This window comes from Nomascus leucogenys, chromosome 13, assembly GCF_006542625.1.
Source record: "Nomascus leucogenys isolate Asia chromosome 13, Asia_NLE_v1, whole genome shotgun sequence".
Lineage (NCBI taxonomy): Eukaryota > Metazoa > Chordata > Mammalia > Primates > Hylobatidae > Nomascus > Nomascus leucogenys.
Window position 1 is genome coordinate 13582213 of NC_044393.1, and position 22792 is coordinate 13605004.

At 43.0% G+C, this 22792-nt stretch overlaps 1 protein-coding gene across 1 annotated transcript in view; it reads right to left on the reverse strand.

The window, feature by feature from the left end:
- The window catches only part of PTPN1 (protein tyrosine phosphatase non-receptor type 1), a 71738-nt gene extending 50926 nt beyond the window's left edge, over positions 1-20812 (reverse strand). The window contains exon 1 of the mRNA XM_030825424.1: positions 20545-20812. Within this exon, the coding sequence (XP_030681284.1) occupies positions 20545-20607 (63 nt within the window). The 5' untranslated portion in view covers positions 20608-20812. The remainder of the gene's footprint in view (positions 1-20544) is intronic.
- Positions 20813-22792: the final 1980 nt, after the last annotated feature.

Below are 22792 nucleotides of genomic sequence, written 5' to 3' on the forward strand. Positions count from 1 at the left end.
TGGGGGAATTACATATTAATTGGAATACTGCAGGTATGTGCCAGATTATATAGGTTCTACGGACTTATTTGGGATTTAACCACCATTCACAGCACGGATTCTACAGGAAAATACAATCAGAGCTCCAGAAAACCAACTTTCCAACTTTTCAAGCATGACACATTTGTGCATTAAGGACTGTCTGTACTTTCATGCTTGATTACCATTTTGACTCCATGTCAGCCAAAAAAGTCCATCTGAGCATCATTCTCTGAACCGACCCAAAGAAGATTTAAGGGGACACTCTGTAAATAATAAACTTGAACCTCACAAGCTAGGTACTCCCTGACACATAAGACTAGCCATGGCTTTTACCCAAAGCCTCTCGATTTAAAACAGATTATATGAGGATATTTAAAAAACAAACTCATGGACACAAAGTTTTGCCACAAAAACATGCTGTTCTATTTTGCTGGCTATTGTAGGTAGTTTTTCAGCTGTTTATTAACATCTCTATCATCCATCCTCTTCAACTGGCATTGGTAGGTTACAGATCTCCCCTTAAATACAGAGGTAGAAAGTACAACTACAGACAGATTTGATACCAGAAGACGCAGTTTATTACTAGTCTGCAGCCAATCCCAGGTCACAAGGCGCACATGTGGAGAACCACAGGGCTACCATGGTTACCATGTGCGTAGCCAACACCACATGCCCTGCAGCCTTATAGGGAAGTAGCCCTAAGATCCCATATGTCAGTAATTGCTAGTGGTAGCTGTGGTGGCCATGCGGGGAAAGGATGGTAAGGAGAGAAGCAGGACAAAAGTATGGCTGTGGGTGGGGACTCAGTAACACACAGAGAGCGACTGGGGGGGCCAGAGCAAGCACGGTGGAGCCCAGCATACTGGAATACAAAGGCTCACTACTTCCCACACTGTCCACAACAGCTTCTATAAGACTCCCTGCCAGGCACAGTGGCTCACGCCTGTAATCCCAGCACTTTGGGAGGCCAAGGCAGGCAGATCACCTGAGATCAGGAGTTCAAGGCCAGCCTAGCCAACATGGTGAAACCCTGTCCCTACTAAAAATACAAATATTAGCCAGGTGTAGTGGCGCCCACCTGTAATCCCAGCTACTCCGGAGGCTGAGGCATGAGAATCGCTTGAACCTGGGAGGCGGAGGTTGCACTGAGCCGAGATTGAGCCACTGCACTCCGGCCTGGGCGACAGAGCGAGACTCTGTCTCAAAAATAATGATAATGATAATAATAATAAATCAAATATAACAAGAAGCCAAACCAACCCTAAAAATCCCTTTTTCACAAGAATAGACATGTCATCAACTCAAAGCTATAAAGCCCAACTTGCCTAGTCAAGAACAAGTTTTTGACTAAGTTTATGTTTATATCTTCCTTCTCTATTCAAATAATACCATTCATTTCACAAAGATCCAGGAGATGGGGGGAAAGTTGAGATCCACAACTAATAGAATAATCTTCAGGGCTGAACTAAGGATAATACATTAAGAAAAAAGTTAAAAACAAAAACAATGATTGGTTTCAGATGCAAAAGTGTCATCTGCTCAGAACTTTTGCTATAAACTTTCTGGCAAGATCAAAATCTCAGGAAATTCCAAACCAGTAAAAGTCTAAAGACAAATTAAATTACTTAGGAAAAATGATCTAACTTTGGAGACCCAAGCATGCTCCTCCCATGGTCATCCAGTTTTTACTTTTATACTGGACTACCAAACCCACCACAAAATCATATGCTAACAAGAGCTTTGCTTCCTGCAAGTTGAAAATTTCATCTCTGGCTTTTAATAAATGCCTCTATTTCCTGTCAGCACTGGTCAGTCCCAGCTACAAAACCTACGAAGTTTGAATGAGAGAGACTCTCTCATACCACTGATGTCTCTCATAGTTGGCCAGCACGCTGGAACACAAGACTAATAAACCACAGGGAAACTACCTCTCCAGAGTGGCATGGTCTGTGCAGGGCATGGAGGCAGGGCCAGCTGATGAAGACATGGACTGCTTTGAGATGAGACTTAGCTCCATCGAGCATTAACATAACTGGGATTAGATCCACTGAAATGAAGTCCAATTCCATGCAAGGCACCGTGAGGAAGCCACCAAGCATTACACACAGTTCTCACTGAGAAATGGTATACAATCTCACGGGGGGAAAACACCACATATAGAAAATTAATATAAAAAGGAACAGAGAAAACAAAGTGTAAAATCTAAATTGATCCTGGGTAACACATGGTTCAATACAATACCATAAACTCAAAGCCTCCCTAGCAATCACAGTTTCCAATTCATGAACCTTCTAAACAGCGTTCGCATCTATTTATTCAGGAACTACTTATTGGGTATTTTCTTTTTTTTTTTTTTAGATGGAGTCTCACTCTGTCACCCAGGCTGGAGTGCAGTGGAGTGATCTCAGCTCACTGCAACCTCCACCTCCCCAGTTCAAGTGATTCTCCTGCCTCAGCCTCCCAAGTAGCTGAGACTACAGGCACCCGCCATCACGCCTGGCTAATTTTTGTATTTTTAGTAGAGACAGGGTTTCACCATGTTGGCCAGGCTGGTCTCAAACTCCTGACCTCAAGTGATCCGCCCGCCTCAGCCTCCCAAAGTGCTGGGATTACAGGTGTGAGCCACCGCGACTGGCCTTGTTGGGTATTTTCTATATGCCAAACACTATATTGGGTACTAAGAGATACAAATGACTAGAACAAAAGCAGCCTCGCCCTTTATAAGATTTGATAGATTACTTGGCAATAGGTAAGTAAACAGTCTATTACAGAGCAATGCATGTTATTACACTATACTCAGACATGGTGCTATGAAAGGAGGCCTTTAGAGGGCCATGGGAGTACCTAGACGAGGCACCTGACTTGGACCTGTGGAAAGGGGAAATCAGAGAAAGCATCCCAAAAGAAATGTACAAAATGTGACTGGAAAGTAGAACAAGAATCAGTTAAGTAGAAGGTAGGATATTCCAGGCAGAGGAAACAGCATATGCAAGGCTCCATGAGAGACAAAGACCACCACAATTTCAGGAACAAAGTGCCTCTGAAGGCTGTCCCATAGTGCACGGTGTATGTGTGCACACTCTGAATACAAGGGCCAATGCTACTTCTTGGGTGAGTGAATCAGATGGCTCAAAAAGAACAAAAGGGCTAAATGAAAGCAGCAGATGGGGTAAACCCTGTAGGAACTCCTCAAGTTCAGGAACAAAGAGAGAAGACACCGACGAGTGAGGTTTAGGACTAGCTAGAGAAGCAGGAGATACAAAAGAAAAGGAAAAAATAGTTATTAAAACAGGGAAGAGAATATTCAATAAGCAAATACAAGTCTACCACACTGAACTGCATTAAAATTAGGACGCAAAATATCCACTGTATTAGTAACAAGGAAGCAGATCTTGTCAAGAATTATTTCAGGCCAGGTGCGGTGGCTCACACCTGTAATCCCAGTACTTTGAGAGGCTGACGTGGGTGGATCACTTGAGGCTAGCCTGGCTAACATGGTCAACATGCCAACATGGTCAACATGCCAACATGGCCAACAAGCCTGGCCAACATGGTGAAGCCCCATCTCTACCAAAAATACAAAAAATTAGCCTGGCGTGATGACAGGCACCTGTAATCCCAGCTACTCGGGAGGCTGAGGCAGAAGAATCACTTGAAGCCGGGAGGCAGAGGTTGCAGTGAGCCAAGACTGCGGCACTGCACTCCAGCCTGGGTGACAGAGCAAGACTCTGTCTGGAAAAAAAAAAAAAAAAAAAAAAAAAATTATTTCAGTGGCTTGGTAGCATAGAGCCTCACTTCCCTGGAAGATAAACACACAGAGTGACTGGAAGATGAACGATGGGCACAGTGACCTATTTACTTCAAAAATTTCAGCCAGAGGAGAGTATAAAGCAGTGGCTGGAGAGGCAGTCTTGGCTGGAGGAAGCTGAGAATGTTGAACTGGCATACATAAGCTGATAACAGGGAGGGCCTGGGATCCATTCTTCAGAGAGTCACCAACCCCTTATTGCAAGATGCCTTGAACAGGCGAGATGGGAAGGGGTCAGGAGTGCAGACTCTAGGAGCAAAGGCTCCTTTTCCCCTGTGAGAGAAATGAGGTGGAAAGGATGGCAAATAAGCTTTAGATCTGATGGCCAGATGCTGGGGGAGACAGATTTGGGATTAAAGACTGGATTTCTAGGGGCTCAATACTGGTAGATTTTTTTTTCCAGCAGCACTTAGGAGCCTGGGCCCAAGAAGACAAAGACAGGGGACGAGCCTGCTCCAGGGCTAGAGGTGGTAGGTAAGAAGATGGACACAAGTACAGTGGAGAGGCAGCATCTAAAGTGACTGACCACAGTCTCAGCTGCATAAGGAGGGAAGTGAGGAGGCTGCGGTGGCGGGAAGAGAGAAACAGCTGGAAATCTGAATGAAGGAGAAAACCCAAACTAGAGAAAGTAACTGAGCGAGGGAATCTGGCAGCACACAGGCTGTAACTAGAGAGCAAAAGGTCTGAGCTTAACAATAGGTCAAAGGTAGAGACTATCTCAACAGCCAGGGAGGGAAATAGCTGGAAGAGAGGAACAGGAAGTTCCCTGGGACATGAAGTGATGACGCTGGGTGGGCTGCCCAAATGCACTGACATGGGCCAGGGGTGACAGAAGCCTTGAAATGGAAAGACAGGTTGTGAGCCAGGTAAACTAAGGGGAGTAGGGAGTGCTACAAATGGGCCCATTTAAAATACAACTAAGCTGGGCATGGTGGCTCACACCTGTAATCCCAGCATTTTGGGAGCCCGAGGTGGGAGGATCACTTGGGTTTAGGAGTTCAAGACCAGCCTGGACAACATAGTAAGACCCTGTACCCCACCAAAAAAATCATTAAAAATAAAATTAAATGAAATACAATAACAGAAGGCAAGCAATTAAGCAATTCCCCACTATGGCAATTTACTGACTAGAAAGCTTAAGTCCTAAGATACATACATGCATACAAATACATACAGTGAAAGAGAGAATCTGCACGTGCACACACACACACACACACACACACACCCTATGTGCTCCCCCGCACCCCTCAGGCATTTTCACTCTCCTCAGCAAATCAGAAAACAAAAGCATAATCAACAAACTGGGGTCTTCTCCAGAGTTTGGTCTTCTATCCAGGATGCCTTTTTATCACTCATTATTCCTCATCCCCTTCTTCAAAACCGCTGCCTCCCCCTGCAACAGTGTGGCCATATAATGGCTACACTTCAGTGATTCTGTCAAGGAGCTTATGAACTATGGTTCTTTTACCCCATACATCTACTTCTGCCACATGTTCCATGGTATCCACTCAGTGCCACATAAATGACTCCAAAAGAAAACTAGTAGGAGAAAAAAAAATCTCCTCACCATTCAAAAAAATAGTCAAAATACCTTTTTATTCTCCTTTGTCACCCATTTTTAAGTAAAACCTTTCCCCTTTCAGACGTTTAAATGATTTGTAGTCAACAACTATTAAAAAAAAATCAAATCCAGGACTACTTCTATATATAATCCTCATAGCTAGAATTAGAAACAGGAAAAAAGGGGAGATGTTTTCACAATTTCAATGGTTTGCAGACAGCTAGTTCTGCTATCTATGTGGCATATATGGCAGAGAGACTGCTTCTATATGGCAAGGGAAGAATTTAATAAATGTGTGAATGGTAAACGGGGAGCAATCAGGAAATCATTCAGAATTAATCAACATAATGTTTGTATTTAAATTTAAGTAACCAGGCCAGGTGCGGTGGCTCACGCCTGTAATCCCAGCACTTTGGGAGGCTGAGGCGGGCGGATCGCCAGAGGTCAGAAGTGCGAGACCACCCTGGCCAACATGGTGAAACCTTGTCTCTATTAGAAATACCAAAAATTAGCCGGGTGTAGTGGCAGGTGCCTGTAATCCCAGCTACTCAGGAGGCTGAGGCAGGAGAATCGCTTGAACCTGGGAGGCGGAGGTTGCAGTGAGCCGAGATCGTGCCATTGCACTCCGGCCTAGGCAGCAAGAACGAAACTCCATCTCAAAAATAAATATAAATTACCATAAAAATATCAGAATGTGTAATCATATCTGAAGTGTTACAGTGCCTAAAAATTCAGTCTTATCACTCAGCCAGTTAAAAGTAAGATAATTATCAGTACACTTGAGTTTTTTAATAAGGTACTTGACTTGAAAGAATCACTCAAAGCTATCTGTGTACTGAGAATTGCTAACAAGACCACACAGGTTGGGCACAGTTGCTCACGCCTGTAATCCCAGCACTTTGGGAGGCCAAGGCGGGTGGATCATGAGGTCAGGAGTTCGAGACCAGCCTGACTAACATGGTGAAACCCTGTCTCTACTAAAAATCCCAAAAATTAGCTGGGTGTAGTGGCAGGCACCTGTAATCCCAGCTACTTAGGAGGCTGAGACAGCAGAATCGCTTGAACCCGGGAGGTGGAGGTTGCAGTGAGTCGAGACTGCGCCACTGCACTCCAGCCTGGGAGACAGAGTGAGAGTCCGTCTCAAAAAAAAAAAAAAAAAAAAAAACACATAATGGGATAAACCAACTAACATCATTGAAAATATCCCTTAAAAATTCACAACAACTAAATGAGACCTTTATTCTCATAGTGGCGGCTGCAAGTCAGTGAGCTAGGCACATGTTTTCGATACATTCCTAGTGGGAAGGCTAAAACTTGAAGATTCTTTTAAAAAATCTTTACATATTAAAATATAATTTCTTTTTGTACAAATCAAAGATTATCTGCATACATACTTGGATAAAAGTTATCACTTCACTTCAATGAATCCTGTACTGTCTGCCTACTAATTACTGTGCACTGTTGTTGGTGTTCTAGGGCTACGAAATTTACAATGAAACAAATATCACCCTCCTGGAGAAGACACCTACCCAGACGCCTTCACTATCTGGTCGCATGAGCTCAAGAACATGATGGAATAACCTCCACTAGGCTACCCTTCTGGAAGCATTTAGAGGCCATATGGCAGTCAAGGTTAAAAGTAATGGCAGAGGAAACATAAAAAGGAAGAGAGGAAAAATATATACAATAAGAGAATAATGCATATGCATTGTGTGAGGGGGTAGCGGAGAAAGGTTAAGACCAAAGAGGAAGGAAGTGAAATATGATCTTACCCTTTCAAGCCTAGGTGACAATATGAACAGAGATGGACAAGAAGTGAATCCTAGATTAGGGAGAGGCTCAGAGAACATACAGGCTCACTCTTCCTTGCCCTTCAGAACTTCAACTAGATACTACCTTTATACACTATCTTTTATTTGTTTTGCCTGCTCCCAATCCCAATTAGATACCTTTTCCTGGGCATCCCCACAGCACCTGGAGCCTAGGCCTGTAAGAGCTCTTATCACTGTGAGCTGAGATTATCTTTATTCAGCCACTTTGTCTGCTGGACTACTGAACTTCCTAAGGGCAGGGACCAAGTTTGTCTTCCTCACCACGTATCCCGACTGCCCAGCACAGAGCCTGGTACCCAGTAGCTTTTCATGTATTATTTGTTGAATGACTGAATCAATGGACACTGGCTGCAAGGGGCTTACAATCTAGACTAGAAAAGCAAATGAAAGATGGACAAAAAGCTTCAGATAAATTGGTCCTGAGTGGTTGGTTTTAATTTCACACACACAAAAAAGTATAAAGCAGCCATGCTGTCATGCCATATGATCCCGGAGTGCTAAAACACTGAGCTGGTTTTGTCCTTTTGGGAAGGGTTCTCTGAAGCTTCGGAGCATTCTCCGAATGTTCCATATTTAAACATCCCACCACCTACCAGATGCTTCCCTGGACGTCCTCTATCAACATGTTCACAACCAGATCACCATCTTCTTTGCACACGTTCCTTTTCCTGTGTCCCCACCTTGGTGAGGGGCTGCATCTTCCATCTAGCTATCTATTTCCCTAATCTGGAACATTCCTCCCATTCCCTCTTCTTCCCCTTCCCCCACATTCAATAAATCACCAAATCCTCCTGATTTGAGACAGTAAGGCATAGAGATTAAAAATACAAATACCTGGCCGGAGGCAGTGGCTGATGCCTGTAATCCCAACAGTTTGGGAGGCTGAGGCGGGTGGATCACCTGAGGTCAGGAGTTCAAGACCAGCCTGGCCAACATGATGAAACCCCATCTCTACTAAAAATACCAAAAAAAAAAAAAAAAAAAAAATTAGCCGGGCATGGTGGCAGGCGCCTGTAATCCCAGCTACTCGGGAGGCTGAGGCAGGAGAATCACTTGAACTTGGGAGGCGGATGTTACAGTGAGCCGAGATTGTGCCATTGCACCCCAGCCTGGGCAACAACAGCAAAACTCTGCCTCAAAAATAAATAAATAAATACAAATACCTTTCCCTTTGGAGAAAGGTACAAAACTTAGGACAAAGACCTTGACTGGGTTATAATGGTAAAGAATCATCCCTATCTACTGCTTGTTCTAATTTGCCATACACAACATACCTCTATAGAGTAACAGGTGTTCAAGAAGGATCAAAGAAAAAGCATGTTCTACAACATAATATGTACTTTTGTTGCTAAAAGGGAGAGACCTTTAACAAGATACATTCCTCCCTGCAACCTATGTATTTATTTTCTTTTATTATAGCTATGAGGTTAAGGTAGAGCAACCATTTAGTCATGAAGTTAGACACATGACAAATGGTATCACTCCTGACCAAGTCACAAAGCAAGTCATTAAAAACCTTACTTTGTAGCCGTCTCAGTGCAAGCATATTTGGTCAAGTCATTCTTTTATCAGCTCCCATTAGGCCCACCCAATGTAACTTCAAGTTGGTCATCAAAAATAGTTCCTGGAAATAACTGAACATGGGACAGAAATACAGCCACACTCAGTTGCCTGAGGTGGGAAAAAATCGTGGTGGCTTCTAACTTCCTCAAAATAGCAGGGGGCTGAGGATAAAGAGTAAAGAGGAAGGGCGGGAAGGGAAGGAGTACCTGGCCAATGATTTTATCCTAGACTTTACTGTCAAGGGCACTCCCTCAGGCCACCAAACCTTTAGCCCTTTGCTTCAATTTTATCTAATGATAATATACCAAATACCTACAAGGCCAAGCATCACATAACATTAACATCAAGCTTGAGAAAACTCAGCTTGGGGTAGGGGTTGCAAACTCAAGTGCTAGGTAGTGTACACCGACAAGGACAGCGTGACCCACTGTGGGACTGTGGTAAACTCTGGAACGCACACATGTACATCCAAAAGGAGTTGTGTCCCTCAGTCCAGCAGACCACTGCCAGTGTAAGCTCAGATGGTGTGATTTTCAGATTTCTCAAGAGAGGCCAGAATCCAGAGTTGCATGTCATTTCTCCTGATTCATTTATAAACAATGGCACAAATTAAACTCTTCTCTTTTTTAAAAAACATTGTGTGAAGCAAGCAAAATATGACTGTGGGTGGCCAATTTGTGACATCTAGGAAAGAGGTTAGAAAACTAGGCAAAGGTCAAAAACTACAAACTCTCTCCTCCTATGTCCTAATAAATTGGGAAGGCTTAGCACAATCCCCTGTCTGTCTTCATAGCCATGTATGTGGAAGCTGAAGCAGTGGCCACACTGCCATAGTGCTATTGTGAAGCTGAATCCAGGACACAGGAGAAGACTGAGGGCCTGAGACCTCATTGTCCTCCTGAAACATTTCCTGCTGTTATAGACCAATTGACAGTATATAATAAATAGCACTGCATGTAAAGGACTTTGCACAGTGCCTGAGGCACAACACAGAATTCAATAAATGTTAGCTATTAGTGGGTTTTATCCTGAACAAGGGTAGAACATGCAGCAGACTGTGTTTCTCTCTCAAATGGAAGACTTTTTAGTCCAATTACAAAATCCAACATTCCTCTTTAGACAAAAGAAGAATTTCAAAAGGAACTACATTCATCCATGTGGCATTCAGGAATTTTAAAATATAATGTGACTTATGCCCCCACAGGGCATTTTATTATTTTTAAGGAAATAATGGGTTTTTTAAGTTTTGAGTTAATATGAAATTTTAAAGTTCTGTCCCACTTTTAGATTAGGGGGATCAGGAACAGCCATATAATGCTACCAAATCTAGCATGAGTAGGGCATGAAGCCCCAATTTTTCCAGAAAGATCACCCCACCCTCTGGTTTCCTCCTGTGACCATGTCTTAGTAGAAAGTTAGATCTAGGTAATGCTACATGGGTGTCTAGTCTAGTCTAATGACTACATTTCACAGATCCTGGATGTAACTCCTCAAAATCCCACAACAGTCAAAGGCAGAGTCAGAACCCAAACCTGGTTTCCTGAGTCTTCTTCTTCCATGACCTCACATGTCCCCTCCTGTGAGTGCACATGTTCAGGGTGGCTGATTCAGGGGAGCAGGGCAGCTTGAGACTAAAGCTCTGAAACACAACTGTTCTGTGTGAAACTAACCAGTACTGGAGACAGATACAGGCACCTACCCTTAGGAGCAAAATGTTCTATTAACCAAGGGCACAGGCTGGGGAAAGTTTTCTATACACAGCCTAGCAAAGCCTTGCTTCAGTACATTGCAGGCGTGGTCATAATCTTTTAAAAATCCTCTAATATCAACTGTGCCTTTTTAACCACTAGCTTGGAACGAGAATTTCATACCTGTATGAAAGAATATAATTTACTTGCTGGAAAAGTAGAAGTGTCACAAAGCAAAGAAATCATTGAATTTTTTTTTTTTTTTTTTGAGACAGAGTTTCACTCTTGTCACCCAGGCTGTAGTGCAATGGTATGATCTTGGCTCACTGCAACCTCCGCCTCCCAGGTTCAAGCGATTGTCCTGCCTCAGCCTCCTGAGTAGCCGGGATAACAGGCATGTACCACCACGCTCGGCTAATTTTGTATTTTTAGTACAGACAGGGTTTCACCATGTTGGTCAGGCCGGTCTTGAACTCTGGACCTCAAGTGATCCACCCACCTCGGCCTCCCAAAGTGCTGGGATTACAGGCGTGAGCCACCATGCCCGGCCGGAATAAAAGATTTTTAAATACTGTCACTATGCTTCAAACTGTCCAACTTCCAAAGTACTGAGAAAATATTTTTTGAAATGTAGCCAAGTATAGAATATAGACTGTGTCCTACATTCAAAAGTTGTCTTTCTAGAAAGCATGTTTTAATGGCAGAGGATACAAAGCAAGCTGTAAAAAGAGACTAAAATTAGCTCAAACCACAAATAACCTAACATACTTATCACTTCCTTATGATCAACCTACAAAAATCAAACTTTAAAGGCACTTACAAAACTAAAGGTGGGAGGCCAACTGCACCCTTTAACTTCACTATACCTTTTCTCCTTCTAACATGGACCCTGGCACATAAACACTGCCAAACGATGAAACTGTATTAACGTGAAGGCAAGCACCAGGGAAACTACGGGAGCACAGTTTTGCCCTGGAAATAAAACAGCATGTACCATGCAGTTCTTAAGTGGTTAGAAGGGTAACTACCTCCTCAAACTGAAGATGGGAAATGCAGATGAAGGCCCACACCCATCTTCAGCTGCATTTCACAGACAGCTAAGGACATACCACACTCCCACTTCAAACCAAAATATTCTTCTATCTTCTAAAGCCATCTATTTCCTACTTTCAAAAGCAACATCTTCCAAGTCTATTGGGAAACCCAAAGTTTGTCACCATTCGAGTAGTGGAACAAGTTGCAAAATGAGGCTTAGTTGACAAATATGTATTCATGGGGAAAAAAAGGCACTGGGTTTGTTAAACTACATCTACTTTTTCAGTGATTCTCTGAGTGTATTAACTATGTTGGTAAGTTTTGTGATAAATTTTTTGGAGAAACTTCAAGCTCACAAAAGATGAAAACAAGTGGTTAAGGATGAGTACAGAACCTACCAATACCACTGTGCACACTCCAATATTGTTACTCAAACTTTCAAAAGCATTTTCATTAGCAGGTAGAGAAATAGGGGCAAGTAGCAGACCTGGGTAGTTATTTGTGGTGTGAACAGACCAAATGAAATACTGATAATGGCACTAATATTCCTAAGATTTATTCAAGAAAAACTGTCAGTAAGATATGAAGGAATATTTAGAAATGCTCAGAAATGACACCATGATAGGTACCTAAAGGGCCCATTGAAACCCAGCATTCTAGGGATGTGGATTCCCAAGGAATATTCAAGAGCAACCCTCAGGTGTGGCTAAACCAGCTTGTATGCTGGGGACTGCTCCAAAAATTTGGTTTTGTACTTGTATAAACCTGATGTGGCTTAATGTAACTTTCTGATCTTGGCCCCATTCTGCCTCACCCCACCTCGGAGGATGATCCTTAACACTCTGGCAACAGGGAGGTGGCGTCCAGGTAGTAGAGAACAATAATAGTAATGTTCTTAATTCAAAAGTGCTGTCAAGATACAGTTCAGATCAGAGTAGAAACAACAAAGCAAAACAATGACAACAACAACAACAAACCAAAAAATGATATATTCTCTCCCTGCCCCAGAAAAAAAAATTCACTGGGTACCTTCTTAGAGGCCTCTTTTCTCTGTGCAAAAGTTAGCCACAAAAATATTTATGACTCAGTGAAGGCGTATTTTCCTTTATCCTTACAGAAGCAAACTAAGCCCTGATTATTTGAAAAGTGAAACAGCAGTTAACAGCGACAAATGTTCAAACATCAAGGAGAGTTAAAGCTAATTTACCATGTTATGCTAAATGCAGTTTGCTTATTTGTTCTCTTGAGTGAAGTTATATTCAGAAGTGACTTCATCCTTAGACATTTTTAAGTAACCCACGTTCTTAAGAGAACTCTATTTGGAATAACTACTTGATGTTCACTTTCCTGTAAGAAATTCGCAATAGTGTACAATCCTGTAACCAGGGCCCATCTGGATAAAAATTAGCTAAGCTGTTTGCTGTAATTTAACGTGGTGACTTTTAAGTAAGATTCTGAAAAAGGAAGAGATGTGCCAATAAAAGATCCATTAAGAAAGGAAAAAAGTCGAAAAACGTTTCTTAACAGAGATAAGGGAAGAGTTTTCCTTTTCTAATCACCAAGAAAGTTTTAAAAATTATTTTGAAAACCTAGTTTTGCTATGCTCATCTTATCTTTGCAAGTGATGTTGCTCACCCACAAAAGCCACAAACACAGCCGAGGCTTCCTTCTTCATCTGTAAAAGGAAAACATACCTCAGTCTCTAGGAAGAAACATCTGAAAAGTAAAGAGAAGGAGACAGGGACACAAGCCTACTTGGGACCCAAAACTTTACTTCAACAAGTGGTTAATCCTCAAGAAGGATTTAGAATTTCCCAGCACTAGATTCAGAGTAGTAAAGAATATGTTTATTTCCCAGAGAAAATGCAGACCTTAAGTGTCCCTTTGCCATGTTTACTCTGAGTCCATATTACACAGCTGACTTCAGAGCAGTAATTCTATCTAATTACCATAGGGTATCCATAAAACCTTACTGCCTTGGTAAAACCATAAGCACTCAGTAAATCAAACCATGTCACACGTTTTTCTCTTAAAAAAAGGACTGGGCTGGGCACAGTGGCTCACACCTGTAATCCCAACACTTTGGGAGCCTGAGGCAGACAGATGGCTTGAAGCCCAGGAGTTCAAGACCAGCCTGGGCAACACAGCAAAATCCCATCTCTACTCCAGAAAAATACAAAAATTAGCTGGGCGTGATGGCACATGCCTGTAGTCTCAGCTACTTGGGAGCCTGAGGTGGGAAGATCACTTGAGCCCAGGAGGTGGAGGTTGCAGTGAGCCAAGATTGTGCCACTGCACTCCAGCCTGGATGACAGAGCAAGACCCCATCTCAAAAAAAAAAAATTATTAAAAAAAAAACTGTAAAAGGACTGAAAATCATTTATAAGTACTTGGTATTATTTTATTTGTAGTGTGACTTGTACCAAAGCCCAGAGATCAATAGATTTGATGGCTACAGTTTTCTTTGGCTGTTTCAGGGCAGGAGGAAATCTTCCGTGTGAAATGGTCTTATTTTCAGTTTTCATACAATCAAAATCTACAAGCTGTCAGCAAGATACTCATGATTATGTCAAGCTGCTTTGAAAAAGGAGAGGGCAGCAGCTAGTAAACTCTGAAGACCATTTCTACACAAAGTAAAGCATTATTTCTAAAATACTGGAGACTTAGGTACTTTCTTCTCAAATATGGCAGATGTGTAAACTATCATATTATTCAAATGAAACTTAGACCAGATGTAGGTTTCTTCCTAAAATTACAACATAAAGGGCAGCTATTCTTTGCGTACCTAGTTAGGGTTGAAGCTTTCGTAAATTCTTAAGAATCAGTTCCTCTATCTTTTACAGGAAAAGCCACCCAATTGCTACTTGAGAGAAAAACTGCAAAAGCATAGCGTATGTGTCAGGGCTACTCATTTTCCACATTACTAAGTCAAATGAACTCTATTTATCAAAAACATTTCATGCCCCTTGGGAAAAAACACCCCATTCTTTTGAGTTGTTAACTATACTCACAAAGCTCCTATAAACTTTTGAGCCTAATCGTACCCACCCGCACCTTACAAAACTGAGTAACCGCTGCAGTTTTTACAAGGATTATTCAGGAACATTAAATTCTATTTGTGAGTACATTAAGGATTTTTATTACTTGACCTGAACTTAATGATCAGTTAGTCCAGGATCATTTTTACAAGGGAGAAACCAAAACCCAAAGAAAGTAAGGGACTCACTCAGCACTGTTAGTATGACAGCTGAGACTACAACTATACCCGGACACAGGAGACGCTAGAAAAAGCAAAACATGAAACTACTCTCTTGCCCCTAAGGGTGGTCTGATCAAAGGCCAAAGAATGTCATTACCATTTATAGTTAAAAAAAAAAAAAAAATCAAAGACTTGGTAATGGTCGTTATTTTATGGAGAACTATATTTTATATCCCAAAATCAAAAAGTATTTTATGAACAAACCACATGCAAAGGCCCACTAGAAGGCTTGTGAGAACCAGTCAGGAGGGATGAGGGCAGAGGAATTCAACAATTCTTAGAGAGACAAACATATTACCTCCAAGTTGCCTGTAAAGTTCACCCTAGGCCAAGCACAAATTTATTGTTATATTTAAAGCTTCTGTGAAACAAATCAGTGGTATCAGCTTCCACTGGATAAGAATGCCAGCCTTTCTTCCAAAGCCACTGCAGCAGGCAATACTAAATTACCTCATTAGGCCATGACTCAAAATGTGGTGGGGCCTTCTCCCAGAGTGACCCTCTGCTATTGGTACTAATGTGGGCTAATCTATTCGTTTCCATCATTGCCCCCCTAGAATGGGAGCCAGGAACCATGTTTTGTACATCTTTATACCATCAGGCTAGCAAAGTACTGACCATCAATTCAATCCCAACTCTTGTTAGGTACCTACTCTGTGCCAGGAGCAGAGGACTTCAAGATGAATGAGAAAGATACAACAGGTGGCCTCAGGAAGCTTGGGCTCCGCTGGAGATAGACCTGGGATATAAAGTAGCAGCTACAGCCGGGCACAGTGTCTCATACCTATAATCCCAGCACTTTGGGAGGCCAAGGCAGGAGGATCACTTGAGCCCAGGAATTTGAGACCAGCCTGGGCAATATAGTGAGACCTTGACTTTATAAAAATTAAAAAAAAAATTTTGTAAAGACGCAGCTACAATGACAGCAGGGCTTTAGAAGAGATATGTGCCAGCTTGTATGAAAACACACAGGTGACGGAACAAAACTCTGGTGCAAGGAAGCACACATTCGAGCTGGAAGATGCAAGCTAGATTGAACGGGAGAGGCATCCTCAACAAAGTGCTCAGCAATGGTATAGAGGAATGAAGGGTGAGGATGAGTTTGGAGAATGCTGCCCTTTCTTGTCTGGCCAGAATGGAAGCCACATGGGAGGGAAGGACTGGAAGCTGGCTGCCATGCTAAAGAGGAGTTTGGACTTTACAAGTGTTATGAAAGAATCAGAAGTAGTTACACAGAGGAGTGACAGACTCAGATCTGGTTTTAGAACAATTAATTACTCTAGTGATGATGGGACCATATTAACAGGTAACCGGTTTCACTCATTTCTGCAGTGTGAAACTAGAAACCATTGCAGGCTCATAAGCAACATCTGAGAACCTAGACTACTAGTGTGGTGGAAAGGATGCCATAGTGACCAACCAATGAAATGTGGCAGAGGGAATCACCAACTACTCCAAAGTCCCCAGCCCTCCTGGATACTCCGAATGTGAACATGGAATGGCTGGTGCCAAACTACATCATCTGAGAACAATGACCCAGCTAGAATTCCAATTTTCCTGAACATGGGCAGCATAAAGGAACACACCCAGCCGATTTGCCAGTATTAGTTGTTACCAGAAACAAATCAGCATAAACACTGTAGGGAGGAATGCCAAATTGTGCAAAATATATATAGGCTCAGGCAGGCCTCAGAAAAAGTACCTGCAAGCCAGGCATGGTGGCTCACGCCTGCAATCCCAACTTCGGGAGGCCAAGGTGGGAGGATTGCTTGAAGCCAGGAGTTCAAGACCAACCTGGGCAATACAGCAAAACCCCATCTCTATTTAAAAGAAAGAAAGAAAGAAAAAGCACTGCTAGGAACAAAAATTGCCAAAAGGATTCTGTAATCTACAAGATCACAAGACAGTTTTCTTTAACAAAGAGAAAAGGAAAAGAATCACAAAACAAAAGGCCATTATTTCAGTAGCTAAGTCAAAAAACCTCCACAGGAAATTTCTTATTCATTTCCACCGTGAAATTCAGTACACATTCAATTACATTATTCAATACCAGGTATTTTAATAGGTTTTGAGGAGCTATTCATGATAAAATGCAAAATGGAGGAGGAGCAACAGCAGATAACTTGCAGCTAAGAAAAAGTGGCATTACCATTATCCCCCAGCTGACTTTTTGGAACCACTGGTATGGTTTACTTACTTCCAAAAACACCAAAGTATTCCTATAAATATGCCAGTGATGTCAAATAACAATAGCAAAAAGTTCTTGCCTTCACTATTTCTACTTGTGCTCCCAGTTAATCTAATATCAGTCCAGACAATTACAAAGGCATTTACACCATTTCCAAAGTACTGATCAGACACCTAAATTTAGTTCACTCAAACCAGGGCTAAACAAGAACATTTAGATCTAATGGGTCACTCAAGATGACTAGAACTTCCCAGTCATTTCCGTTAGTCTTTTTTTTTTTTTTTAAGTGAAGTGAGTCATAGTGTATAGATCTTTCTCCTTTGCATAAAATAGTTTTTTTTTCCTCTGAAGAAAATGGTATTTAAATAAACGTTATTGGCAAATTTTAATATTCATCTTTTTGGAATATAACAACATAAGCTGTATATCAGTAAGGAATTTTAGTGAACTATTGTTACAACATGGTTTTAACCTAGTCAGGCATTAGATTGTATTTCATAATGAAAACAGCTATAAAAACAAATGTCAATTGGAAGAGTGGCCCATTTTACAAAGCCTGCCTCTAACATGAATAAATCTTGCCTTCATGTCACAAGCTACTATTGCAGTCCCCTTTATCTGAAACAATCAAATCATTCACACTGAAATATAGTGAATGGTATCAGAGAATCAAAGAATTTACAGACGAGAAAACAAGCAAAACACCGGACCCAACCCGTCTGAAACTACAGATGGAGGGCAGCACATGAGCTATTCTTTTCATTCACTCAACCCTCTCTCCTCTCATTCTAGATCAGTAAAACCAATCTCTTTTCCTCATCTGAGCTCGTTCTCTCCTCTTAAGACAGCTAGGCCCAATCAAGCAACCAGATGATTTGAAAGTGTTTAAATGCTAGAAAATAATGTTTAAAGTCATCTATATACACTATCAAAGCTGACTTTTTATAGACCTAGATGCTTATTAGCATCTATGCTATTCATTAGCATTAAAGATTAAAAATACGGTTATGCTCTTTATCAAACTGACCTAGCAAAGAATCTCTGCCTAAAAAATTTGTTTTCCAAGCTGCCACATTCCTCAGCACTCAAAAGTCCTCTTCACTCTTTGTTCTTTTCCCAATAGTTTTCAAGTTTTTACATCTTTTTGTTCTAATCAGAAAATAAGTTAGAATAACTGACCTGCTTACCAAGTTGTAAGCAAAAATTACATTATTCTCTAATCACAATAGGCTAGGCAAGCTCAAAGTATGACTTTGTATAAGGCTGCCCTCATTTCGACATGCTATAAAATACTAATTTTTTTAAACTTCCACTTTCTATCAATTATAAACACATTTCTTTGAATCCTTGAAAAATAATGGTTTTGGTAAAGCGATACACACCTCGGAAAGTTAGCCACTTTAGACTCAAGGTCATCTGAACTCTGTTTCAGAAAACGCTACAATTGTATGACAAAGAGCTACTTTTACACTTAGGAGAAAAGCTTCTGATTTCAAGATTTTCGAAGAAAAGAAAAATATCCATACAGTGGAGGTGAGAAAAGCCGGCCCTGACAATTCTCTAAGACCAAAAGAAACCACCTCCGGGAATGTGGCAATCCGTTAAGAAGCAGGGAAAATCTCAACACCTTGACTAACTTGTGGGGCTTAATTGTGGCAGAAAAACTTAAGAAGGATGAAGGAAATGAACTGAAGACTGACACACTCCATGCTAGTTGCATGCTGAATACAGTTTTAACAATGCTTGGGTGACAGGTCAGCCCACTCTGGCTTAAAATTGTAAGAAATAAAATTCAACTAAGAACTAAGTTACCATACGTATTTCTTGTTGTCAACTCAGTCAGTTTCAGTGGAAAAGACTTCTCCACAATGCTTCCACTGTGATGGGGTGTATCATAATCAACTCCAACACTTCAGACCAACAATTTTCATTTAAAGCCACTTTAGACTCTACTGCATTAAACTGATGCAGAAAATTTGTCCACACATTCCCAAAGTCCCTTGTGGAATTCATCCAACTAATTCAGAGACCAGATATGGCATACAAATTTTATATACTGATCAATCATACTTATTAGTATATAGATTACAGTGGTTAGAAATATTAGTCTAGCAGAAACTAATATACACACTACAGTCCAAATAAAAAGAATCCTGTCAAATAAGCTTGATGTAAATCCACATGAAAATCAAGGCTGCCAAAAAAAAAAAGGCTTTTGTTAGTCAAGCATACCAAAGAACTGCTTAAACCTTTTTTCCTTTCTAAGCGGAGCTCAAAATAGACTTTAATACTACAGCTGATGGATCTCACAATTTGCCTTTTGAGCCTATAAGCTGAAAACAGAATCACCTGCCGTCTCCCTTTACACAAGTAACAAAAATCTCTCTATTCTGTATATCGCTTATTTAAGATACTGTGCAAGTGTGGTTTTAGTTAATCTTCACAACCCCCGCAATGACATTTAATTGGGAGTATGTATTTTATTCAGATGCTTGTGAAAGGAAGAGCTCTTTTGTGTTTTTAACTATTTGTTTTATAGATATATGAGAAACCCTACTTTCCTAACTTTTTAACACACAAGATGACTCCTAAGACAAGGTCATCTCTGCCACGACCAAAGACTAAGCTGCTCATTGAGGAAAGATGCTATTTTAGAGAGGGTTAAAACGTTAACCTTCCTGAGACCTGCCTGAAAGGATAATATCATGGCCCCAATGGAGTGGGTACCGAAGGCCTCCTGGCTAGAAGGTTCTTTAGCCCTATATTCTCACGGCTTTCTGCTCCTCTTGGTTCAGCTCACAAAGCAAATGTCTCTTCCTTTGACAGGCCTTCCCTGATCCCCTTCTCTAAGATAGCCGGCCTTCTATACAGTCACCCTGTACCCCGTTAGGAAGTCGTTCTCCTCACAGCACCTGTCACTATCTGAAATTATTTGCTTTTGTGTTTGATTGCCCTATTCGACTCTAGGCCCCACTAAGGCTAGGATCTTGTCTGTCCTGATTAGCAAACACCACCTCCAATACCTAAGCGGTGCCTAGCACAGAATAAGCTCGCCAACTCCTATCCAATAAATGAATGAACAGAAAGGGGGAAGGGGACTGTCATCACTGGAACTCGACGCACACTGAGACTAGGGGAAAGGAAAGGTGAAGGAGGGACGGGGGGAGTAACCTTTTCCCCCAGGGAGACAAAGGAAGAGAGTCTGAGGTGGTCCACTCCAGAAAAGGAAATAGTGGGGGTGCTAAATCACCCCAGGGGACAAAGAGTGGACAGGCAGGGGGCGGGGTCGGGGTGCGAGGGATTCGCGCTGAGAGCACAGACCGGCGGTCCCCCTGCTTGAGACATCATCCGGGCTGGAGAACAGGAGGGAGGTGGGGGATCGAAGGGGGCTCCGAGGCTGCGGCGAGAAACAGGCCCACCCCGGGGACAAAGGGGGGGGCGACGCACTGCGTCGCTGTCCCATCGAATCCTCAAGCAGTAGGAGCGAGGCAGAGGGCAAGACCCAGAGGGAGTCTGGGGCCTGGAGGTCTGAGGGGATGTTCAAGCGGCCTAAGCGAAGGGCCCGCCACGCTCCGGGGCGCTCCCGCACCTGGTAAATGGCCGCCCAGCTCCCGGACTTGTCGATCTGCTCGAACTCCTTTTCCATCTCCATGACGGGCCAGGGCGGCTGCTGCGCCTCCTTCTCGGCCCACTGCGCCGTCTGCCGCTCTAGGCCGCGTCGCGCTCTTAGCCCCGAGGCCCGCTGCAAGCCCCGACCCCTGCAGCTACCGCCGCCCTAGCCGCCGCTGCTTCTTCATGTCAACCGGCAGCCGGAACTACGCACCGCGCCTGCCAGGGGCTCCGCCCCTGAAGCAGAATGACCAATCAGCGATCGAGAATTTCGACAAGCACTTCCGCGGGGAGGAGCCGGGGGAGGTGCTAGGGGAAGTGGCCCCAGCACCGCGAGATATCTAATAGCGCGCGTTCCCTCCTCAGCTCCGGGGCTCTGGGTTCGGGCGGGGCGCGCGCCCGTTGCCTAGGCGACCCCGGGAGACCCGCCCACGGCGCGTGGGCTCTCCAGGCCCGGGAGGGCCTTGAGTTCCAGCCCCCACCCGGCCCTTTGAGTCATAGAGTGAAAGGCCTTAAAGTAGTCACGCATCTCTTTTCCTGCAGGGCCTGGGCCCCGGCCTCAGTAATCCTAGCTGGAGTATGGGAGGAGGGCACCGTGCTGTATTTCCTGCCTCCCAGCTCTGGCCAGATGTCTGCCTTTTTTTCGTGAAACTCAGGAGTATCATGTTTCACTACGCTGCTGGGGAAGCCCACTACTTTCTAAGGGTAGTGTCCCTGTCTGAAACGCAGAATTTCCACTTGGGTGCTGCAGGAATGAATGGATGGGGATGGAATGATTTTCAGTGTTTCTCAGAGTATCAAGGAACTCCCGCTCAGACTGAACTAAGCAGAGCACAAATTCCACGTTGCATTATGTTAAATAAAAATCATAGGAGCCCAGGCGTGGTGGCTTATGTCTGTAATCCCAGCACTTTGGGAGGCAGAGGCAGGCAGATGCCTTGAGGCCAGGAGTTCCAGACCAGCCTGGGTAAAATAAACAGACCTCGTCATTACTAAAAGTTAAAAAATTAGCCGGTGTGGTGGGGCCCAGCTGCTGGGGAGGCTGAGGCAGGAAGATCACCTGAGCCCAGGAGGTGGAAGCTGCAGTGAGCTGTTTTGGCGCCACTGCACTCCACCTTGGGTGACAGAGCGAGGATCCTGTCTTGAAAAAAAAAAAAAAGAAGAAGAAAGGGCTGGGTGTGGTGGCTCACACCTGTAATCCCAGCACTTTGGGAGGCCGAGGCAGGTGGATCACCTGAGGTCAAGAGTCCGAGACCAGCCTGACCAACATGGTGAAACCCGGTTTCTACTAAAAAAAAAAAAATTTAGCCGGGCATGGTGGCGCATGCCTGTAATCCCAGCTACTTGGGAGGCTGAGGCAGGAGAATCACCTGAACCCTGGAGGCAGAGGTTGCAGTGAGCCGAGATAGCTCCACTGCACTCCAGCCTGGGCAACAAGAGCAAAACAAACAAACAAAAAAAGTTCTGGCATTAGGGTCTCAACAGACTAGACTAAAAATCAGAATGGAGTCACTCATGCTAAAGTTCTACATCATCAGACTGATAACCTTTCACGAAATCAGAAGAGAGATACACACCCTGATTTCCCAAACAGACCGTTTTAATCAACATAATGAAGTTCCCTTTGCTTTAATCCTTACAACAAAAAGTAACCTGAAGTAACCCGATGCGAACCAGTTATTTCTCTCTTGTTCTGTTTCCCTGTTCCTGCCTTACAAGGAAAGTAACTATGAAATGACCAATCTGCTTTTTGTTCTTTGTTTCTGCTTTTTTCAGCCCTTTTCTGTCTATAAAACCAACCTCCTCTGCTCAGCTCATTGGGACACTTGTGCTATTTTGTGGAATGAAGTCTTGCCCGATTCTAGAAACACGAGTGAAGCCAATTAAGATGTTTAAACTAAATTTGTTGTAATTTTGTCTTTTGACATTTACAGTCACCTGGGAAGTGTGTTGAATAATGCAGGTTCCTGGACCCATCTCCAAATGATTCAGATATCTTTGGTCTAGGGATGAGACCAGGAGTCTGCATTTTCACCAACAACTGCAGCTGATTCTGTGATCCTTAAAGCACCCATGAGCAGGTTGGTCAGGTTGCCTTCCTGCAGGCTCTAGTTTAAACCATCCCCCTCTGGGCCTGGCATGTCATGTGGACGTTGTGAATTCCAGGAGGTCTGAAAACCTAGAAGAGAGAATTGTCTTCATTCTGTGTTGCCCAGAGCCACTGCCTG